Genomic DNA, 26,055 nt, shown 5'->3' with positions numbered 1-26,055 from the left:
AACTAAGCTGATATGGTGAGTTCAGACTGACAGAGGTCGCCACACACCCTGCCTGGTTCAAGGCCAGATGCACTAATATTCCTCCTCCAACTATACTGTTTGTGGTGTTATTACACTATATACACACATTATATATAAGTATCTACATGTTTTGTTCACCATAACTGTACAACTAAGCTCGTATAATGCCCAAAAAGCATAGTGGCCACCCTTAAACAGCATGACAAGTCATGCAGATGATGCCACCTCCCTCACCAAAATGGCTTCTCCCAACATACTCCTTTTGCTGTTATTACACTATATATACACGTTATATATAAGTATCTTTTGTACATTTGTGTTCACCATAGCGAACCATTAAGCTGGTATGGTGAGTGCAGACAGTAACAGGTGGCCACACAGATTCGGCAGACGATGCTACCACCTTCCCTCCTTCAACATTACTCCTCCCACAATACTATGCACAGCACAAATTATCACAACAATCCTGTTATTATCAGAATCCTGGTCATTTTTATCACAGTCAGGGGTCTTCTGTAATACTATCCTCGCTAAATAATACCAGTTACATATGTATTTTAAATTTTTTTATGCAATGCTGTGGTTACAAGCAGAACAGCAGTGCTGTGAGCTCATGCTGCATGTGCCAGCCTTGGTGGCTCACTCAGTACTGGGGCTTTCACACCCATGAATGTTGCCCACAATTTAAAAATGAAATGGCGTCTGTTTACAAGAGCCCTGAAGAAGCTGATGTTAACCCCATGTAGCCGTAGGACTTTTAAATCTTGTGTGGTACTCCAAAACATCATATGATGTGGTGCGCAATTTTCCGACAGTTACTCAACACATCATATGATGTGTTGCACAGTTTATAGGTTAATAATGTTTATGGTATTATATGGTCCAAAGTCATAGTCTATGTTTTCTTTACCGCAAGCTTTATTGGCCAGTCGATCTCAAAAGTAATGAATACCAACCCAAACATGGGACAGGATCCACACAAATTTCATTCAGTAGTTATTATCATTGGCAAATGACCTTCCATTTAATATTATAAGCTACTTCAGACATTAAGTGTGATGGGTTATTTAATTAAAGATTGAAGAGCACTTTTCGATTCACAAAATACCACACCACCCCTATTGAGTTTAAAGTATTCAGTGGCTAGATAAATACCCAATAGCTCTGTGTTGTGCTGCCCAGTCATTCAGTCCCTGCATGCTAGACATGACCATTTAATTTGCGTTATAAACTGCACATGCACAACCTGCTCTACTTGTGCCCACTTGAACAGAACTATCAGGAAAGTAACGAACAAATACATGATAATTTGTATATGGACAAAAATATTGGCTAATAGATAAATAAATAAATAATTCATTTATTTATATATACAAGATTTCTTACGTTCTTTTAAAGCCACTAGCACACACAGCATTTCGGGCAGAGCCTTAATCCTACTTTTCCCTTGAAAATGACCTGCAAAATCATTTAACAACCAGGTACAGGATATGAACCCTGCCAGTGCTTGCAAAGTGTTGGGCGAGTGTTTTACCACTGCACCACGGGGACTGCTAATTTAAACACTATAATAGCATATAAGCGAGTGCTCTAATTTCCTTCCTTAACTATAGGGCCCTCCCACTTGGAAGAAGATTTATAACAAATTTAGAGTGACTAACCAATTGTGTTTCTCTTCCTCTCCAGATCTTATCTACCACGCGGCAGAGTCTAGTACGTCAACGGAAGCGTCTCCCACCTTACCCCGACGGTCCTTCCACAGAAAGCGTGAGAGGTCAGTGGGGATGAAAACCGCTGTAATCCAGGAGGAATTATTCTATTGAGTTTCTGAGTGAATGACTAAAATCTGATAGGCACAAAGAAAAAACTACACAAAGATTTTGACATGAACACCATTGTACTTGTGTTGCACAACAATGACAAAGGGACAGAAGATAAAGCTGGAATGGAGGTTAGGGAAAAGGTCAGTAGTTGGCCTTATGGGGACCTCGATAAGCCGCGCTTCCTCTCCCCGACGTCAGGAAAAAATAACAAGATGGTAAATTAAAAGTTTTGTGAAGTTACTGAACAAGATAAAAAGATCAAACAAAGAGTTAGATAGATAGAGAGTGTGTGTGTGTTGAAATGAGTGAGGATAGTAGGGGAGACTCACGCAAATCGTCTCTCCCCTCAGAATGGGCTTCACGCGGGGAATAGGTGGTGGCATCCACACACTCCTCAGTCCACCACGCACTCCATCCTCTATCCTGGGGATGTCACCTGTGCCACTTACGCCGCCCACGCCACCCACGCCCTTCACAGATGCCCACGAGCTTAGCGAAACTGAATGCGACAGGGATGTCCGGAGGACCTTCCTGGCGGTGGAGAGGGGTAGTACCATCAACGTGTAGAGTGACACCAACAAACCTAAACACAGTGCTGGTACCTAAACTACTGACAAAACTTATTTAAAGCTGAATATTTCACAGTTGTAGCTAGACAGAATGAACCACGCTGTTAAACACTCCATGGCCAAAACACACAACATTGGTACCTGCAGCCTGGGATGCAAAGCCCGAGCTGTGGATTAATTAATAACGGTCACACCTACATCCTGGGCAGAAAACGGTAGGCAATTATCAACATCGTTGGCAGTATACATCACTGGTAGGCCTACCTGTAGAATGGACAAAGCACAATTAAACTTGAAGGCCTACCAACAACCTGAACAGAATACCCTGTATACCCAGCTGGTACCTAAATTTTTGATACAGCTTAATTACGACATTCTGGTGACACTTTCCCGCATTGGAATTGAACTACCAGTATTATTATTTTACGGCATGCGTAAGCTGGTGTCATGAAGAATGTGACCTTACTCCATCAAATTAAGAAAGAAAGAAAAATAGATAATTGCATTGCTAGTTGTAATGCAAAATGTTGATGCTTGCCTCACGTTCCACTGCCGGAGTGCGAGTGCGTTGAACTGCCGTATTAATGCGCGAGTACATTGCACACACACACAATCTCTGGGTTGCGACTTCTGAAGCTCTGCCAGAGGGTTTGTTGTGTGTGTGTGTGAGTGTGACAGTGTGCTCAAGACTAGCGTGGAACTTTTTTCCTGAACTCGAATGCTTCTCAAAAGTCATTGAAAATGAGGAAATATACATGAGTTGAAGATGGCCTCTAAGATACAAGGTAATTGTCAATGACTCCACTCATCTGACTCACCAGTTACATTTTCTCCATGATAAGCACTACAAAATGTAACTGAAATTGTGTTTGTATAAGTAATTTGCCAGAAAATGCCTCAAAATCTTTCCGTACGTATAGCTATAATGATTAATTATTAGGGAAACCAAGCCTTTAATATTGTGTGACGCATGAAGGCTTTACTGTGAAGTGCGGATTCAATGACTTCGAATTAAACATAATTCGCAAAGGTATAGAGTAACAAAACGTAATTTTTTCTAAAGTCCAATGGAAAATAAATTTTCTTTCTACTTCAAGTGAAGGAATCTGAAGGTGATATTCCTCACACATTAACAAACAAGTGCAGTTTTTAGCCTTTGTTCTATATTAAATATTGATATTCTCTTTCTCATTGTACAAAAAAATCTGTAAATATAAAATTTTTGTCAGGAGCGTTTATATGAAATTTAATAATATATATATATATATAATGTTGTTGAATATGACTGAAAGGGTAAGATTAATGACTCCAACACGAATCTTCTCAATATTTCCTATTCCTTCTGAACCTGTATTATTAAATACGAAAGTACTTAGGGAAATTCCTGTTTCAATTCTTCCTCTGTGGTCTGACACTGTCATACATACATACATAATATATATACATACTGTATTATATATATATATATATATATATATATATATATATATATATATATATATATATATATATATATATATATATATATATATATATTTATTATATTATATTAAGAAAAAGAATTGAATAACTGAAGAATGTATTACACTTATTATAAAATCACACGACGTGTCGAACCTACATGGTTCATTCTTAAGTGATGTTACAGTACAGAACATTATATTTTATACTAATAATGGGTCAGGTGAATACAAATGGATCGAACAATGGGGTCAGGTGTAAACAAAGGGTATAACATTGGGTAGACATGAAGGAGAAAAGAATACAATACATTCTTCAGTCATTCAATTCTTTTTCTTCACCTTGAAAACGAACATGACTTTTGGTGAACTCCTCTTCCAGCTGAACCCTGGTGCAAGAGCACTAGTAAGAGGGATAGAAGCCCTAAATCAGAAAATAGTTAATATGGAATATGCTGTCATTCAATGAGATGTGCATAAAAGAAAACCTGCTGCCAGTATACACCAATAAAAATAAATATTTTATATATAATATATATATAATTATATTATATATATATATATATATATATATATATATATATATATATATATATATATATATATATATATATATATATATATATATATATATATATATATGCGGAAAATCCACAGAGAAATATGAAATGAGGTGAACGTTTCAGCTTTGTTAAAGCCTTTGTCAACACCAGACTGACCAACTGGCCTTTGTCAACACCAGACTTTGGGTCAGTCTGGTGTTGACAAAGGCTTTAACAAAGCCGAAACGTTCACCTCATTTCATATTTCTCTGTGGATTTTCCGCATAAAATGATCAGTGTTTTGTGATCGTCAATTGCATATATATATATATATATATATATATATATATATATATATATATATATATATATATATATATATATATATATATATATATATATATATATATATATATATATATATATATATATATATATATATATATATATATATATATATATATATATATATATATATATATATATATATATATATATATATATATATATATATATATATATATATATATATATATATATATATATATATATATATATATATATATATATATATATATATATATATATATATATATATATATATATATATATATATATATATATATATATATATATATATATATATATATATATATATATATATATATATATATATATATATATATATATATATATATATATATATATATATATATATATATATATATATATATATATATATATATATATATATATATATATATATATATATATATATATATATATATATATATATATATATATATATATATATATATATATATATATATATATATATATATATATATATATATATATATATATATATATATATATATATATATATATATATATATATATATATATATATATATATATATATATATATATATATATATATATATATATATATATATATATATATATATATATATATATATATATATATATATATATATATATATATATATATATATATATATATATGTCGTACCTAGTAGCCAGAACGCACTTCTATGCCTACTATGCAAGGCCTGATTTGCCTAATAAGCCAAGTTTTCATGAATTAATTGTTTTTTGACTACCTAACCTACCTAACCTAACCTAACCTAACTTTTTCGGCTACCTAACCTAACCTAACCTATAAAGATAGGTTAGGTTAGGTTAGGTTGGGTTGGTTAGGTTCGGCCATATCTCTACGTTAATTTTAACTCCAATAAAAAAAAATTGACCTCATACGTAATGAAATGGGTTGCTTTATCATTTCATAAGAAAAAAATTTGAGAAAATATATTAATTCAGGAAAATTTGGCTTATTAGGCAAATCGGGCCTTGAATAGTAGGCTGAGAAGTGCGTTCTGGCTACTAGGTACGACATATATATATATATATATATATATATATATATATATATATATATATATATATATATATATATATATATATATATATATATATATATATATATATATATATATATATATATATATATATATATATATATATATATATATATATATATATATATATATATATATATATATATATATATATATATATATATATATATATATATATATATATATATATATATATATATATATATATATAAATAAACGCAGAGAGGACAAGGCTACATGGGTGATGGCTTGTGATGGTCTCTAGAACACAATGCCATGAGTTTGCAGGTTCTTTGTTGTAATAAACTTGGAAAGTTTGTAATGTTCCTCTTCATTAGTTTATTCAGAATCATGATTGTTTATTTGTTAAATTCTCACATATGTGAAATATAATTTATAAATAGCAAATTATCACTGTACACCTTTTCTCATCATCACTATACTGTAAATGTATGATATATTTCTACATAATAAAGAAGATTTTTACGTACATTGTGTTTGTTTTCTGAGCATACAAAATGTATGCACCTCAAACACATTCTCCTACTGTAAACACCCATGGTATTGCTACTGCACATTACACAGAGATCACAGTTCAGTAATATATCTCAATGAAAAAATCCACCGGAGCTGTGATGAGGATTCGAACCTATTTGCTGGGTATTCTTAGATGCATGCTCTAGACGACACTGCCACGACATGGTAAAAAAAATTGCAACCTAGGGTTCTGCTGAACCCACGAGGATTCAAAAGGCTTCCTCAGAAGCCGAACCATGATTTCACACAATTCCCCTCATGCTCTCTGGTTCTGTTTTCCAGTAGTCCTACCTCTGACACTCCTCTTTCAATACACAAAGAAATCACATCATTGCCTGTATTTGACTGATTTTGCTATTTCCCTGTGGTTGGCCACACCCACCTGCTTGATCAGCACTGAAGTGTATATAGGTGTCAGCCAGGGTGGAACAGATTTGTATGAACATGTTTGCTGATGATGCTAAGATAATAGGGAAGATAATAAACTTAGATGATTGCCATGCCCTTCAAGAAGACTTTAGCAAAATAAGTGTATGGAGCACCACTTTGCAAATGGAATTTAATGTTAATAAATGCCGTGTTATGGAATGTGGAATAGGAGAACATAGACCCCCACACAACCTATAAATTATGTGAGAAATCTTTAAAGAATTCTGATAAAGAAAGAGATCTGGGAGTAGTTCTAGATAGAAAACTATCACCTGAAGACCACAAAGAACATCGTGAAATGTATGCTACACTTTCTAACTTCAGAATTGTTTTTAAATATATGGATGGCGAAATACTAAAGAAATTGTTCACGACATTTGTTAAACCAAAGTTGGAATATGCAGCGGTTGTGTGGTGCCCATATCTTAAGAAGCACATCAACAAACTGGAAAAGGTGCAAAGACATGCCACTAAGTGGCTCCTAGAACTGAAGGACAAGAGGTTCTCTTGTCCTCTAACCTCTCCTCTACGAGGAGAGGTTAGAGGAATTAAGTATGTCACACTAGAAGATAGAAGAAAAAGAACTGATATGATCACTACGTACAAAATTGTGACAGGAATTGATGAAATTGATAGGGAAGAATTCCCGAGACCTGGAACTTCAAGAAGAAGAGCTCATAGATTTAAACTAAACAAAGCTGCCGAAGAAATATAAGAAAATTCACTTTCGTATACAGAGTGGTAGACGGTTGGAACAAGTTAGGTGCGAAGGTGGTGGAGGTCAAAACCATCAGTAATTTCAAAACGTTATAAGACAAAGTGTGCTTGGAAGATGGGACACCACAAGCGTAATTCTCATCCTGTAACTACACTTGGGTAATTACCATAGAACACCCAACAATAATACTTGCACACACTCCCCCTCCTTTAAAACACCCCCACAGTAATGATGATGATAACCTACCCATGTAACACCAGTCGATGCTCTCTTGTGTTTATTCCATCTGCCTTCATAAGTATCTGACATGTATTTTCATTCCTTTTTTCTTGGTGTACTTACAGAAGCATCTTCTGTATTGAGAACAGGCTTCTGTGCTTCCTCACGTCTATAGAAGAAATTAATAGAGAACCAAACATTTTAGTGAAGGATATCAGAGGGAATACATGAAAGTATAAATCATTTTAATAATATTAAGGTATTAATCAGTTTATGTACAATATACAATAGACAACAATAATTACAGTTGCTAATATACATAAAATACTGTATAATTATTTTCTTTCTGTAGTTGTTATATAAATTTGATAGTTACAGTACATCAAATATCAACAGTGAATAAATACATGTTCTTTACCTCTCGAGGAGTGCAGATCAAAGAGGGTGGGACAGCATACAGGGGACAAGGAAGGGTTTATGACGGCGAGGGAAATAAGGTTTAAATCAATGACTCAAGTAGGGATCCTCTTTATATTTCCTAGTTTCTTATTCACTTCAAAATAAAGTTAAAAAATTAACTCTCCAAAGTTTAAATGGGCTATAAGCGTTTTGCTACGGTACAACTTAGCATCAGAGATTGTTTGAGGCTGAGTGCTTCATATCACTATGCTTCTTATCAAAGCTAGGAACATTATAGATTCAATCATACTATGTGAGAATTGCTAGTTTTCAACCCATCTACCGCTCCCACTGATTGTTGAGAATGCAGGACACAGATTACCCAGTCTTCTTGAAAGGGAAACTGCCTCTCTTCTCATCTCCAAAACATGGAATATATTTTACTGTATTTATCTTTTTTATTTATATTCACATGCCTCCTGAAATGTGTCAGGCACAGAGAAAGTGCAATACAGTAATAGCTTTGAACAATTAATTTTTCTACTTCCTTTCCAAATGAAGAACAAATTACGAAATAACAAAAAGGTTCGTACTAGAATCATTTATCTAACTCTTTTAGTCATACTTTAATGCACATGCACACATATATACACACACACTGTAAAGTGTAACTTAACAATATGCTAATGTGTGCAGATGATGCAAACCTAATGAGGAGGATTGAGACAGACAACGATTGTAAGATTCTTCAGGATGACTTGAACAGGTTGCAGAGCTGGTCCAAGACATGGCTGCTAGAGTTCAATACCAGCATGTGTAAGGTGATGGAAATGGGGTCAAGAGCCAGGAGACCGAAAGGCCAGTACATAATGAAGGAAAACTATCTCCTTATAATGACTAGGGGAGAAAAAGACCTGGGAATCGACATAACACTGAACCCAACTCCAAGCGGCACAGAGGGAAGCTTGAGACTCGGATATGTTAGAAAGTTTTCCTTTAGCATAAGGGTAGTAAATAGAATGATTTAAAGGAGCAGGTTGTAGAGACAAATTCTATCCATAGCTTTAAAAGCAGGTATGATAGGGAGATAAGTAAGGAATCATTACATTAGACAACCAACGGATAGAAAAATGGTGTCCAAGACCTAGAGCTCGATCCTGCAGGTATAAATAGATGAATGCACACACACACACACACACACACACAAGAAATATAAGAAAATTCACCTTCGCAAATAGAGTGGTAGACAGTTGGAACCAGTTAAATGAGGTGGTGGTGGAGGCCAAGACCGTCAGTAGTTTCAAAGCGTTATATGACAAAGAGTATTGGGAAGACGGGACACCACGAGCGTAGCTCTCATCCTGCAACTACACTTAGGTAATTACACTTAGGTAATTACACACACACACACATGCTACTAAGTGGCTCTCAAAACTGAAGGACAAGAACTACAAGGAGAGGTTAGAGGCATTAAATATGCCGACACCAGTAGAAGGAAAAGAGGTGATGTGATCACTACATACAAAATAGTAACAGAAATCGATAAAATTGATAGGGAAAAATTCCCGAGACTTGGAACTTCAAGAACCAGAGGTCATAGATTTAAACTAGCCAAACAAAGATGCCGAAGAAATATATGAAAATTCACTTTCGCAAACAGAGTGGTAGACGGTTGGAACAAGTTGAGTGAGAAGGTGGTGGAGGCCAAGACCGTCAGTAGTTTCAAAGCGTTATATGACAGAGTGCTGGGAAGACGGGACACCACGAGCGTAGCTCTCATCCTGTAACTACACTTAGGTAATTACACTTACAACTTTTGTTAGACCAAAGCTGAAATATGTAGTGGTTGTATGGTGCCTATATCTTAAGAAGCACATCAACAAACTGGAAACAGTGCTAAGACATGCCACTAAGTGGCTCCCATAGCTGAAGGATAAGAGCTACGAGGAGAGTTTAGAGGCATTAAATATGCCAAAACTAGATGATAGAAGAAAAAGAGGCGATATGATCACTATGTATAAAATAGTAACAGGAATCGATAAAATTGATAGGGCAGAATTTCTGAGACCTGGAACTTCAAGAACAAGAGGTCAAAGATTTAAACTAACTAAACAAAGATGCCGAAGAAATATACAAAAATTAACTTTTGCCAACAGAGTGGTAGACGGTTGGAACAAGTTAGGTGAGAAGGTGGTGGAGGTCTAAACCATCAGTAATTTCAAAGCGTTATATGACAAAGAGTGCTAGGAAGATGGGACACCACGAGCGTAGCTCTCATCCTGTAATTACACTTAGGTAATTACACACACAAACACACTATGGTGTGTAACTTAAAAATGTTATACTGTCATGGCACAAATGTGGGGGCAAGAGAGGCAATCCAGCATTACCAAGAAAATCAAAATACAGTGGTACCTCCGTTTATGAATTTAATCCATTCCCAGATATGGTTTTTAAACCAAAATTTTTTAAATTGAAACGAATTTTCTCATAAGAAATAATGTAAACTGAATTAATCTGGTCCACACTTCAAATATTTATCTTGAGGTTATCTTGACATGATTTTGGGGCTTTAGTGTCCCCGCGGCCCGGTCCTCGACCAAGCCTCCACCCCCCAGGAAGCAGCCCGTGACAGCTGGCTAACACCCAGGTACCTATTTTACTGCTAGGTAACAGGGGCATAGGGTGAAAGAAACTCTGCCCATTGTTTTTCGCCGGCGCCCGGGATCAAACCCGGGACCACAGGACCACAAGTCCAGTGCGCTGTCCGCTCGGCCAACCGGCTCCCCTTAATTAATTTAAAAATACATTTCATACATAATACTACAAATATTTTGTAGAACACTATGTACAAGTTATATCTTACCTTTATTAATTACTTGTTGGTACAGTATATGGAAGACTGTGAGGAGGTGGGGAAGGGGGGTGGAGGAGGAGGAGAGGTGTTACTGTTTGGAAGGAGAGTCCTCTTCCATTATAACATCAGGCAGTGATGACATTTCTGGGGTACTCACTCTCTCTTATGTTTTGCAGGCATACCGCAAGGACCTGGTTGTGGCTCACTGCTTGCTTGTCTTACTAAGAATCTGTCTATATACACTTGTTTTTCTCTACATTTTAACACTTGTCTGTAGTGAGATATCACATTGTCTCACTATGAATGATCTCTTGTTTTTGTTCTATCGTCATCCTTACATCTGATTTCTTAGGTTGAACCTTACTAATGTCTTTCTTGGGACCCATGGCATGATATATATAACAATTACTTTTACGTTAAGAAAAAAAACAGAAAAACAATGAAATTCTTTACAAAGAATTCAAGCGCGATTGTCACTAGGCGGGAAGCACTGGTAAACTGAAGCACACTTGGCCCTTACACCAGGAACCACGCACTCTGTCAACCCATACGTGTATCGACAAACTCGCCAAGCAAAGGAGAAGCAAGGCAAAGCTCGTAAACCTAGTCTAATATTTAGAAGAAATTGAGCTGGTAAACTGAACAAATTGTAAAAAGTGAGACATTCGTAAACCAAGGAACCTAAAATGTAAACATCAACATAACTTCACTAATTAAACATATAACGGCTGCCAAATTTCCTCTTGTACATAACCACTCACCACTATTAAAGGAGTGGTTGACAATGTTTTAATATTATATAACATATGTATAATATATATATATATATATATATATATATATATATATATATATATATATATATATATATATATATATATATATATATATATATATATATATGCGAACAAGCCTGAATGGTCCCCAGGACATATGCAACTCACTCTGGGGTGTGAGTTTTCAGTTATATATATATATATATATATATATATATATATATATATATATATATATATATATATATATATATATATATATATATATTTATTTATTTTAGTGTGTACAGCTTTATGTGAGCTTTACATTTTGCACGTTTCCATCTATTGACAATAAATTTGAACAGGCCGAAATATTCTCCAGCCTTCATTTCTTATTTTGATGAAATACAATGTATATTATATTTTCTCATTATTCACCCTTAGAATGGGATATTTATTTAGCTTATCATCTTAATCTTCTTCTACAGGCATCTTTCTCCAGTTTGTAGGGTTTGTAACTACTTGATGCATGCTCGAGAAGTGTTCCTTGCACAGCAACTTGTTCAGACTTGTTCTGGCAAACGTAAAATACTTTCTATTTCCATCACAATTTCTAACTCATCCATGTTTCTCATTTTTGACTTACCAAATCACAGTATATCTTTCCATTCTATCAGAGCACATTAGGACACATGTAAAATGTTCTCTCTCGCTTTCAAACATGGAGTTCAGGTTTTTGCCGAGCGTAAGTGCACTTTTAGGCTTCCGACACGTCTAGACAATCACCATCATCATCGTCCTTTTCATCATCATCATAGTGTTGTGTGTTTCGGTGGCGCTTGGAGCGAATGCTATTCCTTGATCTCTCCTCGGGAGTTTTGAAGCTATGCTGCTGGGCGAAGCCTGAAGCAAGTGCTAAAGCGAGCTTCTGCCTGGCTTCCTCCGCCTCTTTCTGCATCCGTTCAAAGCGGCTGGTCCAGTAGGCAATTTCTTCCTCGACTGCTTTCAAAGACTTTTCCTTGGACTTCCAATCCTTCATCTCTCTGGAGAGATAGGCGTAGATATTAAAACTAACAGACATAGAAAGCATGTATTAAAAATTATATATATTGAATATAGTATACTGTACTGAATATTATATATTATATATATATATATATATATATATATGTCGTACCTAGTAGCCAGAACTCACTTCTCAGCCTACTATTCAAGGCCCGATTTGCCTAATAAGCCAAGTTTTCCTGAATTAATATATTTACTATAATTTTTTTCTTATGAAATGATAAAGCAACCCTTTTCTCTATGTATGAGGTCAATTTTTTTTTATTGGAGTTAAAATTAACGTAGATATATGACCGAACCTAACCAACCCTACCTAACCTAACCTATATTTATAGGTAAGGTTAGGTTAGGTAGCCAAAAAAAGCTAGGTTAGGTTAGGTTAGGTTGGTTAGGTAGACGAAAAAACATTAATTCATGAAAACTTGGCTTATTAGGCAAATCGGGCCTTGAATAGTAGGCTGAGAAGTGCGTTCTGGCTATTAGGTACGACATATATATATATATATATATATATATATATATGTCGTACCTAGTAGCCAGAACTCACTTCTCAGCCTACTATGCAAGGCCCGATTTGCCTAATAAGCCAGGTTTTCCTGAATTAATATATTTTCTCTAATTTTTTTCTTATGAAATGATAAAGCTACCCATTTCATTATGTATGAGGTAAATTTTTTTTATTGGATTTAAAATTAACGTAGATATACGATCGAACCTAACCAACCCTACCTAACCTAACCTAACCTATCTTTATAGGTAATGTTAGGTTAGGAAGCCAAAAAAAGCTAGGTTAGGTTAGGTTAGGTAGGTTAGGTAGACGAAAAAACATTAATTCATGAAAACTTGGCTTATTAGGCAAATCGGGCCTTGCATAGTAGGCTGAGAAGTGCGTTCTGGCTATTAGGTACGACATATATATATATATATATATATATATATATATATATATATATATATATATATATATATATATTTATATATATATATACAGTATATATATATATATATATATATATATATATATATATTATATATATATATATTATATATATATATATATATATATATATATTATATATATATATATATATATATATATATTATATATATATATATATATATATATATATATATATATATATATATATATATATATATATATATATATATATATATATATATATATATATATATATATATATATATATATATATATATATATATATATATATATATATATATATATATATATATATATATATATATATATATGACAATGTCAGACCACGGAGGAAAAATGAAACAGGAAATTTCCTTAAGTACTTTCGTATATTAAATACATCTTCAGAAGGTCCCTTTGACCTTCTGAAGATGTATTTAATATACGAAAGTACTTAAGGAAATTTCCTGTTTCATTTTTCCTCCGTGGTCTGACATTGTCACATTCTTAATCACGTGTTTATTTTCGTGATATACACACACATATATATATATATATATATATATATATATATATATATATATATATATATATATATATATATGTCGTACCTAGTAGCCAGAACTCACTTTTTGGCCTACTATTCAAGGCCCGATTTGCCTAATAAGCCAAGTTTTCCTGAATTAATATATTTTTTCTAATTTTTTTCTTATGAAATGATAAAGCTACCCATTTCATTATGTATGAGGTCATTTTTTTTTATTGGAGTTAAAATTAACGTAGATATATGACCGAACCTAACCAACCCTACCTAACCTAACCTAACCTATCTTTATAGGTTAGGTTTAGTTAGGTAGCCGAAAAAGTTAGGTTAGGTTAGGTTAGGTAGGTTAGGTAGTCGAAAAACAATTAATTCATGAAAACTTGGCTTATTAGGCAAATCGGGCCTTGCATAGTAGGCTGAGAAGTGCGTTCTGGCTATTAGGTACGACATATATATATATATATATATATATATATATATATATATATATATATATATATATGTCGTACCTAGTAGCCAGAACTCACTTCTCAGCCTACTATTCAAGGCCCGATTTGCCTAATAAGCCTAGTTTTCCTGAATTATTATATTTACTATAATTTTTTTCTTATGAAATGATAAAGCAACCCTTTTCTCTATGTATGAGGTCAATTTTTTTTTATTGGAGTTAAAATTAACGTAGATATATGACCGAACCTAACCAACCCTACCTAACCTAACCTAACCTATATTTATAGGTAAGGTTAGGTTAGGTAGCCAAAAAAAGCTAGGTTAGGTTAGGTTAGGTAGGTTAGGTAGACGAAAAAACATTAATTCATGAAAACTTGGCTTATTAGGCAAATCGGGCCTTGAATAGTAGGCTGAGAAGTGCGTTCTGGCTATTAGGTACGACATATATATATATATATATATATATATATATATATATATATATATATATATATATATATATATATATATATATATATTTATATTTATTTATTTTGTTGAATATGACCAAAAAATTAAGATTAATAATTCTAACACAAATTTTTCTTAGAAAACAGTCCAGTTTTCTCTTGAAGATGTCCATGGTTGTTCCAGCAATATTTCTTATAGTCGCTGGGAGGATGTTGAACAACCGTGAACCTCTGATGTTTATACAGTGTTCTCTGATTGTGCCTATGGCACCTGTGCTTCACTGGTTCAATCCTGCATTTTCTTCCATATTGTTCACTCCAGTACGTTGTTATTTTACCGTGTAGATTTGGGACCTGGCCCTCCAGTATTTTCCATGTGTATATTATTTGGTATCTCTCTCGTCTCCTTTCTAGAGTACATTTGGAGAGCTTTGACTGAGCCCTCACTGTTGCTCTCCCCACACACCCTCACTGCTATTCCCCCCCCCCATATCCTCACTTCCTTCTTTCCCGCCTACCTTCACTGCCTCCCCATCCCCCCCTCCCAAGAGACCCTTCTGGTAGGTGGCTCAGTAGAATGCCAGCCAGAGATAGCCTGGAGACTTTCCATCTAACACAATAAAGAATTCATGAAACAAGTACTTTTATAACTTTTTTATCTTAATAATATTACTAAACAAAAGCTGTAACCAAAAATATCTATGATGATGAACATCCAGAATTTAAGAAACAAATCTGGGTAATGGGGTCGAGCGTAATAGGCTTATTGGATTGAGCCCGTCCCTCCCCCACCACCGACACACTTCCCCCACCACCCCTACATCCCATACACACTCATTGTTCAAGGTCACGTAGTTCAACTGTCCGTAAGTCATAAGTAAAAATGTATTTGTTTAATTAATAAACAGGAAGCAATAAAACATGTTAATGATTATTGATGTATGTATCATAATACATTTACTTAATCAATTACTTAACACAAAAATCAACATATAATGGCATAAATATTGTACAGCTAAGATATAAATTTTAATACAGGCGGGATGCTTTGGTGTCTGGTGTTTTGTCAGCGAATTAACACACTAACTTCATATCACACATTCCTCGCTACCTCTCTCTCCTTCACTGCCTCTCTCTCCTTGCCTGCCTCTCTCTCCTTGCCTGCCTCTCTCTCCCTGCCTGCCTCTCTCTCCTTGCCTGCCTCTCTCCCCTTGCCTGCCTCTCTCTCCTTGCCTGCCTCTCTCTCCCTGCCTGCCTCTCTCTCCCTGCCTGCCTGCCTCTCTCTCCCTGCCTGCCTCTCTCTCCCTGCCTGCCTCTCTCTCCCTGCCTGCCTCTCTCCCTGCCTGCCTCTCTCCCTGCCTGCCTCTCTCCCTGCCTGCCTCCCTGCCTGCCTGCACCTCCCTCCCTGCCTGCCTGCACCTCCCTCCCTGCCTGCCTGCACCTCCCTCCCTGCCTGCCTGCCTGCACCTCCCTCCCTGCCTGCCTGCCTCTCTCCCCCTCCCTGCCTGCCTGCCTCCCTCTCCCTCCCTGCCTGCCTGCCTGCACCTACCTCCCTGCCTGTGCCTTCCTCCCTGCTTGCCTCTCCCTCCCTGCCTGCCTCTCCCTCCCTGCCTGCCTGCACCTCCCTCCTTGCCTGCCTGCACCTCCCTCCCTGCCTGCCTGCACCTCTCTCCCTGCCTGTGCCTCCCTCCCTCCCTTGGCCTGCTGCCTCCCTGCCTGCTTACCTGTCTCTCCCTGCCTGCCTGCCTGCCTGCCTATCCCTCCCTGCCTGCCTCTCCCTCCCTCCCGGCCTGTCTCTCTCCCTGCCTACCTGCCTGCCTCCTAGCCTGCCTCCCAGCCTCTCCCTGCCTGCCTGCCTGGCTTCCAGCCTCTCTCTCTCCCTCCCTGCCTGCCTGCTTCCCTGCCTACCTCCCAGCCTTTCCCTCCCTGCCTGCCTGCCTACCTCCCAGCCTTTCTCTCCATGTCTGCCTGCCTGCCTCCATCCCTGCCTCTCCCTTCCTGCCAGCCTATCTACCTACCTCCCAGCATCTCCCTGCCTACTTCCCTGCTTGCCTGCCCACTCTGCCCACCCATCCACCCACCAGTCAGCCATCACTGACACAATGAGTGCATTTGGAGCCAACATAGTGCATAGATGTTCCTTGATTGCGCAGATATGTCCAACAAAGTCACGGAATGAACACTCCAGCATCGTGACAAATCAAAACAATGTGTTGTGAATCTGTGATGTCACAGGGTAGAAGGGACTAGAGTGGTAAACCCAAGTGGCTGTCTGTACAAAATATATCTTACCTAAATGCTACTTGAAATATTACCGACACTTCAACAACTTCGGAAATACCGGAGCCCCGCATTTAATAACCTAGGTACAGCCCCATATAGGCCATTAAATCGAGTGGATACTTTATATATTATATATATATATGTATGCAATAACCACACTATTAACACAAGAAGATATGGCTGCTTATTGATCACTGTTTTGCTATATACATACATGGGAGCCCTGGCACCAGGGGCGCTGCTGGTGGAAGTGTCGATGTCTGTCATGGTCGCCTGGAGGTCCCAGAGTTTCTCTTCCAGACCAGAGAGGCGCTCCTGGATCCTGGCGGCCGCCACCTCCCTCGCCAAGAGCCGACGCTTGGCCAAGAAGGCGTTGCTGATATTAGCAAGTACCGCTTGCTCTGCAGCCTATTCCATGATGTGGAAGGGCATTGGGGGTTGGACAAGGGCCAGAGGAAGGTAAAGATAATACAGAGGCAGAGGTGATAGTAGAAGGGAGGTCATTGAAGAAGGAATCAGAGAGAAGAGATGGATAAGGAGGGGAGAGGGAGGGAGGGAGAAAAAGATCTTTAAGTTATAATCATGATGACAGATGATATTCCTTCATCACAAAGCCCAAACCTTCAAGCATGCGCACGCACACACACACATGCATGCACACACATACACACAATATATTATATATACAGTGGTACCTCCACTTACAAATATAATCTGTTCCCAGAGGCGGATCGTAACTTGAAAATTCGCAACGCGAAACAAATTGTCCCTTAAGAAATAATGTAAATTGAATTAATCCATTCCATACCCCTAAAAATATTAACTTAAAAATAAATTTTGTACCAAATACCACTCTTTTTGTACAAGGTACAATACAGTATGTATATCTTACCTTTATTGAGAACTCTTGTTGGCATGTGGAAGATGGTGAGGAGGGGGGGGGGGGAACGTGAGGTGTTACTGTTTGGAAGGGGGAGTCCCCTTCCATTATAACATCAGGCAGTGATGACTTTTCTTGGGTACTCTCCTATGTTTAGCAGGCACTAGGACCTGGTTGTGGCTCACTGCTTGCTTGTGTTACTAAGAATCTGTCTAAAGATACTTATTTTCCCCTACATTTTAACACTTGTCTGTAGTGAGACATCACATTGTCATTCAAAATATCAATGCAACAGCCTGCTACAACTTTATCTGGGTGAGTTTTTTTCAACAAAACTTTGCAGTTCTTCCCATACTTCACACATTTTCTTAATGAGGAAAGGATAGCCTCAACTGCCTCTACTCAACTATTTTCTTAGGTTGAACCTTACCACTGGCTTTCTTGGGACCCATGGCGTGATATATATAATAATTATTTTTATGTTCAAAAACCAGAAAGGCAAAAAACATAGAATTCAAGTAGGATCTTCACTAGGGGAGAGACACTGGTCAGCTGAAGCACCCCACACTCTCATTTAACCCATATGTGTATCAACAAAGTCGCAAGTCAAACTAAATGTCATAAGTCAAGTCGAATTTTCTGTCGAAATTGGGGTCGTAACCCAAAAAATTCGTAAGTAGGGGCATTTGTAAGTCGAGGTTCCACTATCTATATATATATCTATATATATATATATATCTATATATATATATATATCTATATATATGTCGTACCTAGTAGCCAGAACGCACTTCTCAGCCTACTATGCTAGGCCCGATTTGCCTAATAAGCCAAGTTTTCATGAATTAATTGTTTTTCGACTACCTAACCTACCTAACCGAAACGCTTTGCGTAATAGTGGCTTTAGGCATTGTATGTACTAGCTCTATCTATAAAGCCAACAAACTTTGTAAAATCTCTTTATGTATGTACCTTACCTAAATAAAATTATTATTATTATTATTATTATTATATTATTATTATTATTATTAACCTAACCTAACTTTTTCGGCTACCTAACCTAACCTATAAAGATAGGTTAGGTTAGGTTAGGTAGGGTTGGTTAGGTTCGGTCATATATCTACGTTAATTTTAACGCCAATAAAAAAAAATTGACCTCATACATAATGAAATGGATAGCTTTATCATTTCATAAGAAAAAAGTTAGAGAAAATATATTAATTCAGGAAAACTTGGCTTATTAGGCAAACCGGGCCTTGCATAGTAGGCTGAGAAGTGCGTTCTGGCTACTAGGTACGACATTATATATATATATATATAAATATATATATAAATATATATAAATATATATAAATATATATAAATATATATAAATATATATATATATAAATATATATATATATAAATATATATATATATAAATATATATATATATATATATATATATATATATATATATATATATATATATATATATATATATATATATATATATGTCGTACCTAGTAGCCAGAACGCACTTCTCAGCCTACTATTCAAAGCCCGATTTGCCTAATAAGCCAAGTTTTCATGAATTAATTGTTTTTCGACTACGTAACCTACCTAACCTAACCTAACCTAACTTTTTCGGCTACCTAACCTAACCTAACCTATAAAGATAGGTTAGGTTAGGTTAGGTAGGGTTGGTTAGGTTTGGTCACATATCTACGTTAATTTTAATTCCAATAAAAAAAAATTGTCCTCATACATAATGAAATGGGTAGCTTTATCATTTCATAAGAAAGAAATTAGAGAAAATATATTAATTCATGAAAAATTGGCTTATTAGGCAAATCGGGCCTTGCATAGTAGGCTGAGAAGTGTGTTCTGGCTACTAGGTACGACATATATATATATATATATATATATATATATATATATATATATATATATATATATATATATATATATATATATATATATATATATATATATATATCTTTTTTTTAAGGCAAAATAAATGATGGAAATATAGTGAGCTTAATTGCAGAAGGAGTAAAGCATTTTTTCATATTTTTGATCCATATTCCAGCCCTTTGCATAGCATTCAACAAACACTCACACACACATAGCATAAGAGCCAGTGCAGGTAAAGCAATAGCAAGAGAGCTGTGGGAAGCACCGTTTACCACTGTCTCTGCTGGCTGTTCCTTGCTCACCCAGAGCCCTCTTGGAATCCAATTCTTCCTGGAATCATCCTCCTGTCAAGCGTTAAGGTCAGTATAATTAGGTCTGTTCTAGTGGTGGGAACAAGACCAAAGTGTGGTAGGGTGTCCTGGTGGTGGGTTTGTGAATGTGTGTGTGTGTGTGTGCACTTGTGTGTGTATGTACAATGAGTATGTTAATTAAAAATACAAATTACAAAAACCCCTTAAACAGAATCAATTCCACATGTACTACTAATGTTATTGAAGATAATTGTATCCACATTACAGAGGCACATTATACTCTACAGGTTAAATAAGAGTGGAGGACAGAATTACACAGAAAATAATCAACCTGTTCATGCTGTCATAGGCTGATAGCGGTGTAGTACCTGAGCAATGTATGGTCCCCTCCAGCAAATGACGACGTCTCTGGCTTGTGTTGACGATGATCGTGAAGAGTTATTAGATGAAGATATTAGCATTTCTTTGTCTTTTACTAATCCAACACCCGACGGTCGTACATTGACCGATCGACTGGTTAAGATATTCAGCTCGGGAGACGACACTGGTGAATACAGCTCCTTAAAGACGTTGGACGTTTTTCTTAGAGGAGACTTCTTGGCCACTGCCGAGTCCTCGATGGGCTCTGCTGATGGCACGTGGATAACTTTAGGACTCGAACCACTTGACTGATTTATTTCAAAGTTTTTCTTGAGTTCCTTTACTGGCTGAATTCTGAGAGGATCCTGCTGTGAATGATGCTCCATGTCATTGTCGCTTGTGTCTCCCTGCACTTCCTGGCTGCTACTTAAATCCCCGCCAATAAATGATTTTCTTGTACCTCTTCGCACGGTGGACCTTCGAGATGCGACTCCCTCAATAGAACGCTTCTTCTTCACAGTCCCCCTAGACGACTTCTTGCGAGAGATGGGCGTCTTGGTTGTGAGTCTTCCACCCTTGTTCTCGCCGCTGACAGAGCACAATAACTCAAATTTTTCTTTAGTAGCTGCAACCGACCAGGTAATTCTCGGTATCTTCTCAGAACCATCTTTCTCAGGTAGTGAGGTTTCGCTACTGCTCAAGTTCCCCTCATATTTAGACTCCTGGGTATTGATTAGATGTTTGTAGCTTGCGCCACTGTTGCTATCAGACAAGTGCTTGTTACTTGTGTTCTCGATGATTTCAATGGGCCTTGACTGGTTAAAGTGGAAGTCGGAAAATAATAACTTGGAGGATCTGCTTGGGAGAGAAGCCCTCCCTTCAAACTGGTTTGTCGGCTCAATTACTTTCGTTTGGCTTCCTGATTGACAGGTCAAGATTCTATCCTGAGTAATTTGATTTTTGTGATACCACTGATCTGAGGAATTAGTCTGGGAGAGAGTCTCACTTCCATACCTCTGCATTTCAGTGACTTTTGTGTCCATTCGAGCCTTCACAGAAGACTCTTGCAAAGAAGATTCACTTGCACTAATGATGCGACTAGACCGATTGAGCTGTCCTGCAGGACGGCGTTTGTTTGATGGAAATCCTGGAAGGTCATTTACTATAAGGAAGTTGTCAACGGTATCTGTGCTACTGTTCTGGTAGCTGATGTCGGTATGGGCAGACAGTCGACGCAGAGGTGGGTGATGATTCTTGATTGTAACAATTTTCTTGTTAGTTTCTTTTTCCATCTGCCATGTGTGCATTTTCACACTCTGCTCCTTACAACTGTCTCCCTGGGAAAACTGCTGAATTTTCTTTTGAATTTCAGAAAGTTTTTTTGCATTTTTTCTATGTTCATTCAAAGTTTCGCTGAAATCATTAACATTACTCTGTGTTTGATTCCATCCGTCGCTGACCTTGTCCAGTTGTCGCTGAGAAAAGGACGTTTGTAAGCCATCGACATCATCAATATCTTCCTCGGCTCTCGTGTTAGGTGTGTTGTCGAGGTCACCAAGACACACATCAGCACTACTGCCTAGGGCTTCTTCTTGCCTCTTGGTGGCAGAAATTTTATTTCCTAAATCACCATTGGGTAATTCTTCCTTTTCTCTATGTTCTTTCATTGAATCTCTCAGTTCCTGTTCATCTTTATTTTCAGTATATTGTCTCTTTTCATCTTCTTGTTTATTATCTTCATTTCCTTCATTTTGTTCCTTTCCTTCCACTTGTTCTTTTTCTTGTTCTCTTTGCTCATCATCCTTCTTCTCTTGGCCCTGCACACGAGTGGATGGGTAGAGGGTAAGATCGGCTTGCTGATTCTCTGGGGTCACCTTCAGTATTTCGTCAGATAACTTGTGGATCCACATCATCATTTCCTCTTTCGACGCAAGCTGAAGACAACAGAAAGTAAACAAAAATTATAGTGCAATAAACGGAGACCTGGCAAAATGAAGCTGGAACAGATGAAGACAGAAGTTTCAGACCACCCACTGAAGCACTCACAGATAGTAAGTACACAGTGTTGCAGATCTGAACACACTTTGCAAAAATACTTGCAGACAATAATGGGAAATAATAATCACAATTAGTTTTGTCGAGGACAGGATATCTTATGTATACTGTATATATACTTAAGGTCACCCTAAGGTGTTCCCCTAAGATTGAACCACACACACTCTCCAGGCTGCAAATTCAGAACAGCACCCTAACTTCCAGGAACCTAATTACTGCTAAGTGAACGGAGGTATAAAGGTAGGTTAAGTCTGATCAAATAATTATGTTAGGTTTGACTCAAATAACATAAAATTGCAATCATATATAATACAATGAAAACTTTAGCATTTCATATGGAAAAAATTGGAAAAATTGTAAATTCATTATAAATAAAGTGAAATACTGTATTTAATTTATCCACATTTTTTTATGAAATTATAGTTTTTTCATTGTATTTGAGTACCACCTCTTGTGCAATTGTTGGGACCCATAGCCCAAAAAAAAGAGAATAAAAAGTACTCAGAGAAGACCTTGTGGATTTTCACTGAACACTTTAGTATTTTCTTCTACCACCCCTACCTTTTTTTATTATTTTATATGTGATTTATATTATTTATTAATTTTATTACATTGTGTTACGTTTTACATTGTGTTACGGTTTTACATTGTGTTACGGTTTACAAAACACACACACATAGCAATCACTGTTCATAGACCTCATTCAACTCTTCTGAGGTGGGGTTTGTGTCCCAAGATACAGCAAGCATTTCCTCTCTAGATCGTGACATTGAGGTGCTGGAACAAGAAACTGTCCGCTCTTGAGTCTATAGTTTGTCTAATAATGTATTATACGATGGCCTGACAGCTGAGTGGACAGCGCTTTGGATTCGTAGTCCTGAGGTTCCAGGTTCGATTCCCGGTGGAGGCAGAAAAAAAATGGGCAGTTTCTTTCACCCTGATGCCCCTGTTACCTAACAGTAAATAGGTACCTGGGAGTTTGACAGCTGCTACGGGCTGCTTCTTGCGGGTGTAACAAAAAGGAGGACTGGTCGAGGACCGGGCAGCAGGGATACTAAGCCCGAAAATCATCTCAAGATCTCAAGCTTTCTACTGAGTAGTTCTAGATTAAAGTTAGGAGACTATTAAGAGTTTAGATCTGTATATAACATACATTTAAGCCTCTTAATTTGTCAAGTTTTGCAATATAGATGATAATTATTACAGACAGACAATATTCACCACATACCTCAGACCAATCCACGAAATATGAAATCAATTTAATTCAATTATGAGAAACTTAATATAGATCTCGAATACTTTCAGTGCACCTTGATATAAATGTTAACAGGTTATTCCCATAATTAAAAAGGGTGTACCAAAAGTCCCCACTAAAGTGTCCATTGCCCTGGCCAATCCCTCCATCTGAACACAGGAACCATTTGACACCCTCGCCCTGACAACCACTGCAATTTACTTGGCTACCAACTTGCAATGACATTTATCATGACTACTGTCGTGAAATGGGACACGTATCATGATTAGCGCCATGCAACGGGACACCTAACATGATTACCTTTATAAAACCGGAGGCTTACCTTGAGTACCATCATGCAACGGGAGACTCGGGAGATGGAGAGAACATGGGGGTGTAGACTTCCCAGGATGGGCGTGACTGAGAGGGCTCTGAGGCTGATTCTTGAGGAGGGCGTCGTAGACCCCAGGAGGAATGCCATCACGTGTCCGTCTCGCACCTCAACACGTCGAGGACTCATCTTCCCATTGATGCTCCCTCCGACCTCCACTTGGCCTGAAATGGATGGAGTGACATGAGTAGGGAAAAGAAGTAAGAGATGGAGAATGAAGAAAACTGGAGAATGGGAAAATAATAAAAGTGAGGAAGGAAATAATAAACGTGTATGACGATGAGGAGACAGAAAATATGCATGGAGGAGAAGGCTTAAAGTTAAAGGCTTCAAGGTAATAGGAAAGTTAGGAGATAGTTACGGTTAATGAATTAGGGATTAGTTAGATATATTGAACTAGTTCAGGGACCAAGTTTTGCCGTTAAGAACACAGGTCATGTCTTAGTTCCTCACACACAAGTTGTGTCATTGCAACATCCATGCTAATGTGACAGACACTTTCAGGCAGCCACCTTCCCCCAAACTAAAAATTACTTGGGTTAAAAGTGCCAATGGAACCCCTGCACTCCGCCAAGAACTGGGGGGGGTCTGTGCAATCAATTTCGTTTAGACTTTCCACAGAAAACGGAATTTGCTGATCGTATCATAGGAGGTTGTTACAGCAAAAATTTATACAGCATATCATTACATGGGAAATTAGTTATTAGGACCTTGAAGCTGGACGCTCAAATAGTCTTTACACAATATGTGGGTGAAACATTTTAAATTATTTAACACAGGAAATAAGTGAAACACTTTTCAATAAAATTTTCAATGAATAAATATAAATAAAAAATAAAATAAATATGTTTATTCAGGAAGGGTACATACATACAAGTAATGTTACATTAATGGATCGATATATAGATAGAGCTAGTACATACAATGCCTAAAGCCACTATTACGCAATGCGTTTCGGGCAATAGCTATTCAGCCAAAAATAATCATCGCTAAAGTAGGTCACAATATCATGGATAGTAACATTTCATTCATTTAGAACATTGGAGCCTCGAACTGTAGACCACACAAGCAGCAGCCTGCACATCTATCTACTGAGCCATCAGTACCCACAATAAGGATTCCAGAGACATCTATCAGATGTCCAGTCAGAAAGTTAGGCCTTTTCTGGGGTGCCACTTTGATATGAAGGTGTTAGGTGATCTTTGTCCTAGTCATATAAATTGCTAACCACCATAACATGGATAATAACATTTCCTTATTATGTGTGCTGGTGGCTCAGTAGGAAGAGCTGCGGGCTGCTGCTTATGTGGTCTGCAATTTGAGGTTCCAATGGTCAAAGTGAATATTTTTATGTCTTCCCCTTCCATCTCTCTCACTCTCCCACCCCTTCCTCTACCACTCACTCACTCTCTGTATATGTATATAT

General features: G+C 36.8%; 2 protein-coding genes across 15 annotated transcripts in view; one reads left to right on the top strand and one right to left on the bottom strand.

The window, feature by feature from the left end:
* LOC123768506 (cell adhesion molecule Dscam2) overlaps positions 1–2,441 on the top strand; it is a 125,103-nt gene extending 122,662 nt beyond the window's left edge. For 4 of the 6 annotated variants that reach the window (XM_069336376.1, XM_069336374.1, XM_069336373.1 and 1 more), the window contains 2 exons: positions 1,708–1,795; positions 2,195–2,441. In XM_069336376.1, the coding sequence (XP_069192477.1) occupies positions 1,708–1,795; positions 2,195–2,411 (305 nt within the window). In that variant the 3' untranslated portion in view covers positions 2,412–2,441. Of the gene's footprint in view, positions 1–1,707; positions 1,833–2,194 lie in introns of those variants that run through there. The other 2 variants (XR_011230493.1, XM_069336377.1) reach the window with 2 other exon arrangements.
* LOC123768505 (biorientation of chromosomes in cell division protein 1-like 1) overlaps positions 1–26,055 on the bottom strand; it is a 125,906-nt gene that overhangs the window by 51,831 nt on the left and 48,020 nt on the right. For 5 of the 9 annotated variants that reach the window (XM_045759120.2, XM_045759119.2, XM_069336380.1 and 2 more), the window contains 5 exons: positions 24,582–24,793; positions 20,958–22,883; positions 20,551–20,622; positions 17,717–17,910; positions 7,986–12,814 (listed from right to left, as the gene is read on the bottom strand). In XM_045759120.2, coding sequence (XP_045615076.2) covers positions 12,529–12,814; positions 17,717–17,910; positions 20,551–20,622; positions 20,958–22,883; positions 24,582–24,793 — 2,690 coding nt within the window. In that variant the 3' untranslated portion in view covers positions 7,986–12,528. Of the gene's footprint in view, positions 1–2,479; positions 2,678–7,784; positions 7,927–7,985; positions 12,815–17,716; positions 17,911–20,550; positions 20,623–20,957; positions 22,884–24,581; positions 24,794–26,055 lie in introns of those variants that run through there. The other 4 variants (XR_011230495.1, XR_011230496.1, XR_011230494.1 and 1 more) reach the window with 3 other exon arrangements.

Source organism: Procambarus clarkii, chromosome 35, assembly GCF_040958095.1.
Source record: "Procambarus clarkii isolate CNS0578487 chromosome 35, FALCON_Pclarkii_2.0, whole genome shotgun sequence".
NCBI lineage: Eukaryota > Metazoa > Arthropoda > Malacostraca > Decapoda > Cambaridae > Procambarus > Procambarus clarkii.
The sequence above is the reverse complement of the archived record's forward strand: the minus strand, read 5'-3'. Positions and strand labels throughout refer to the sequence as shown.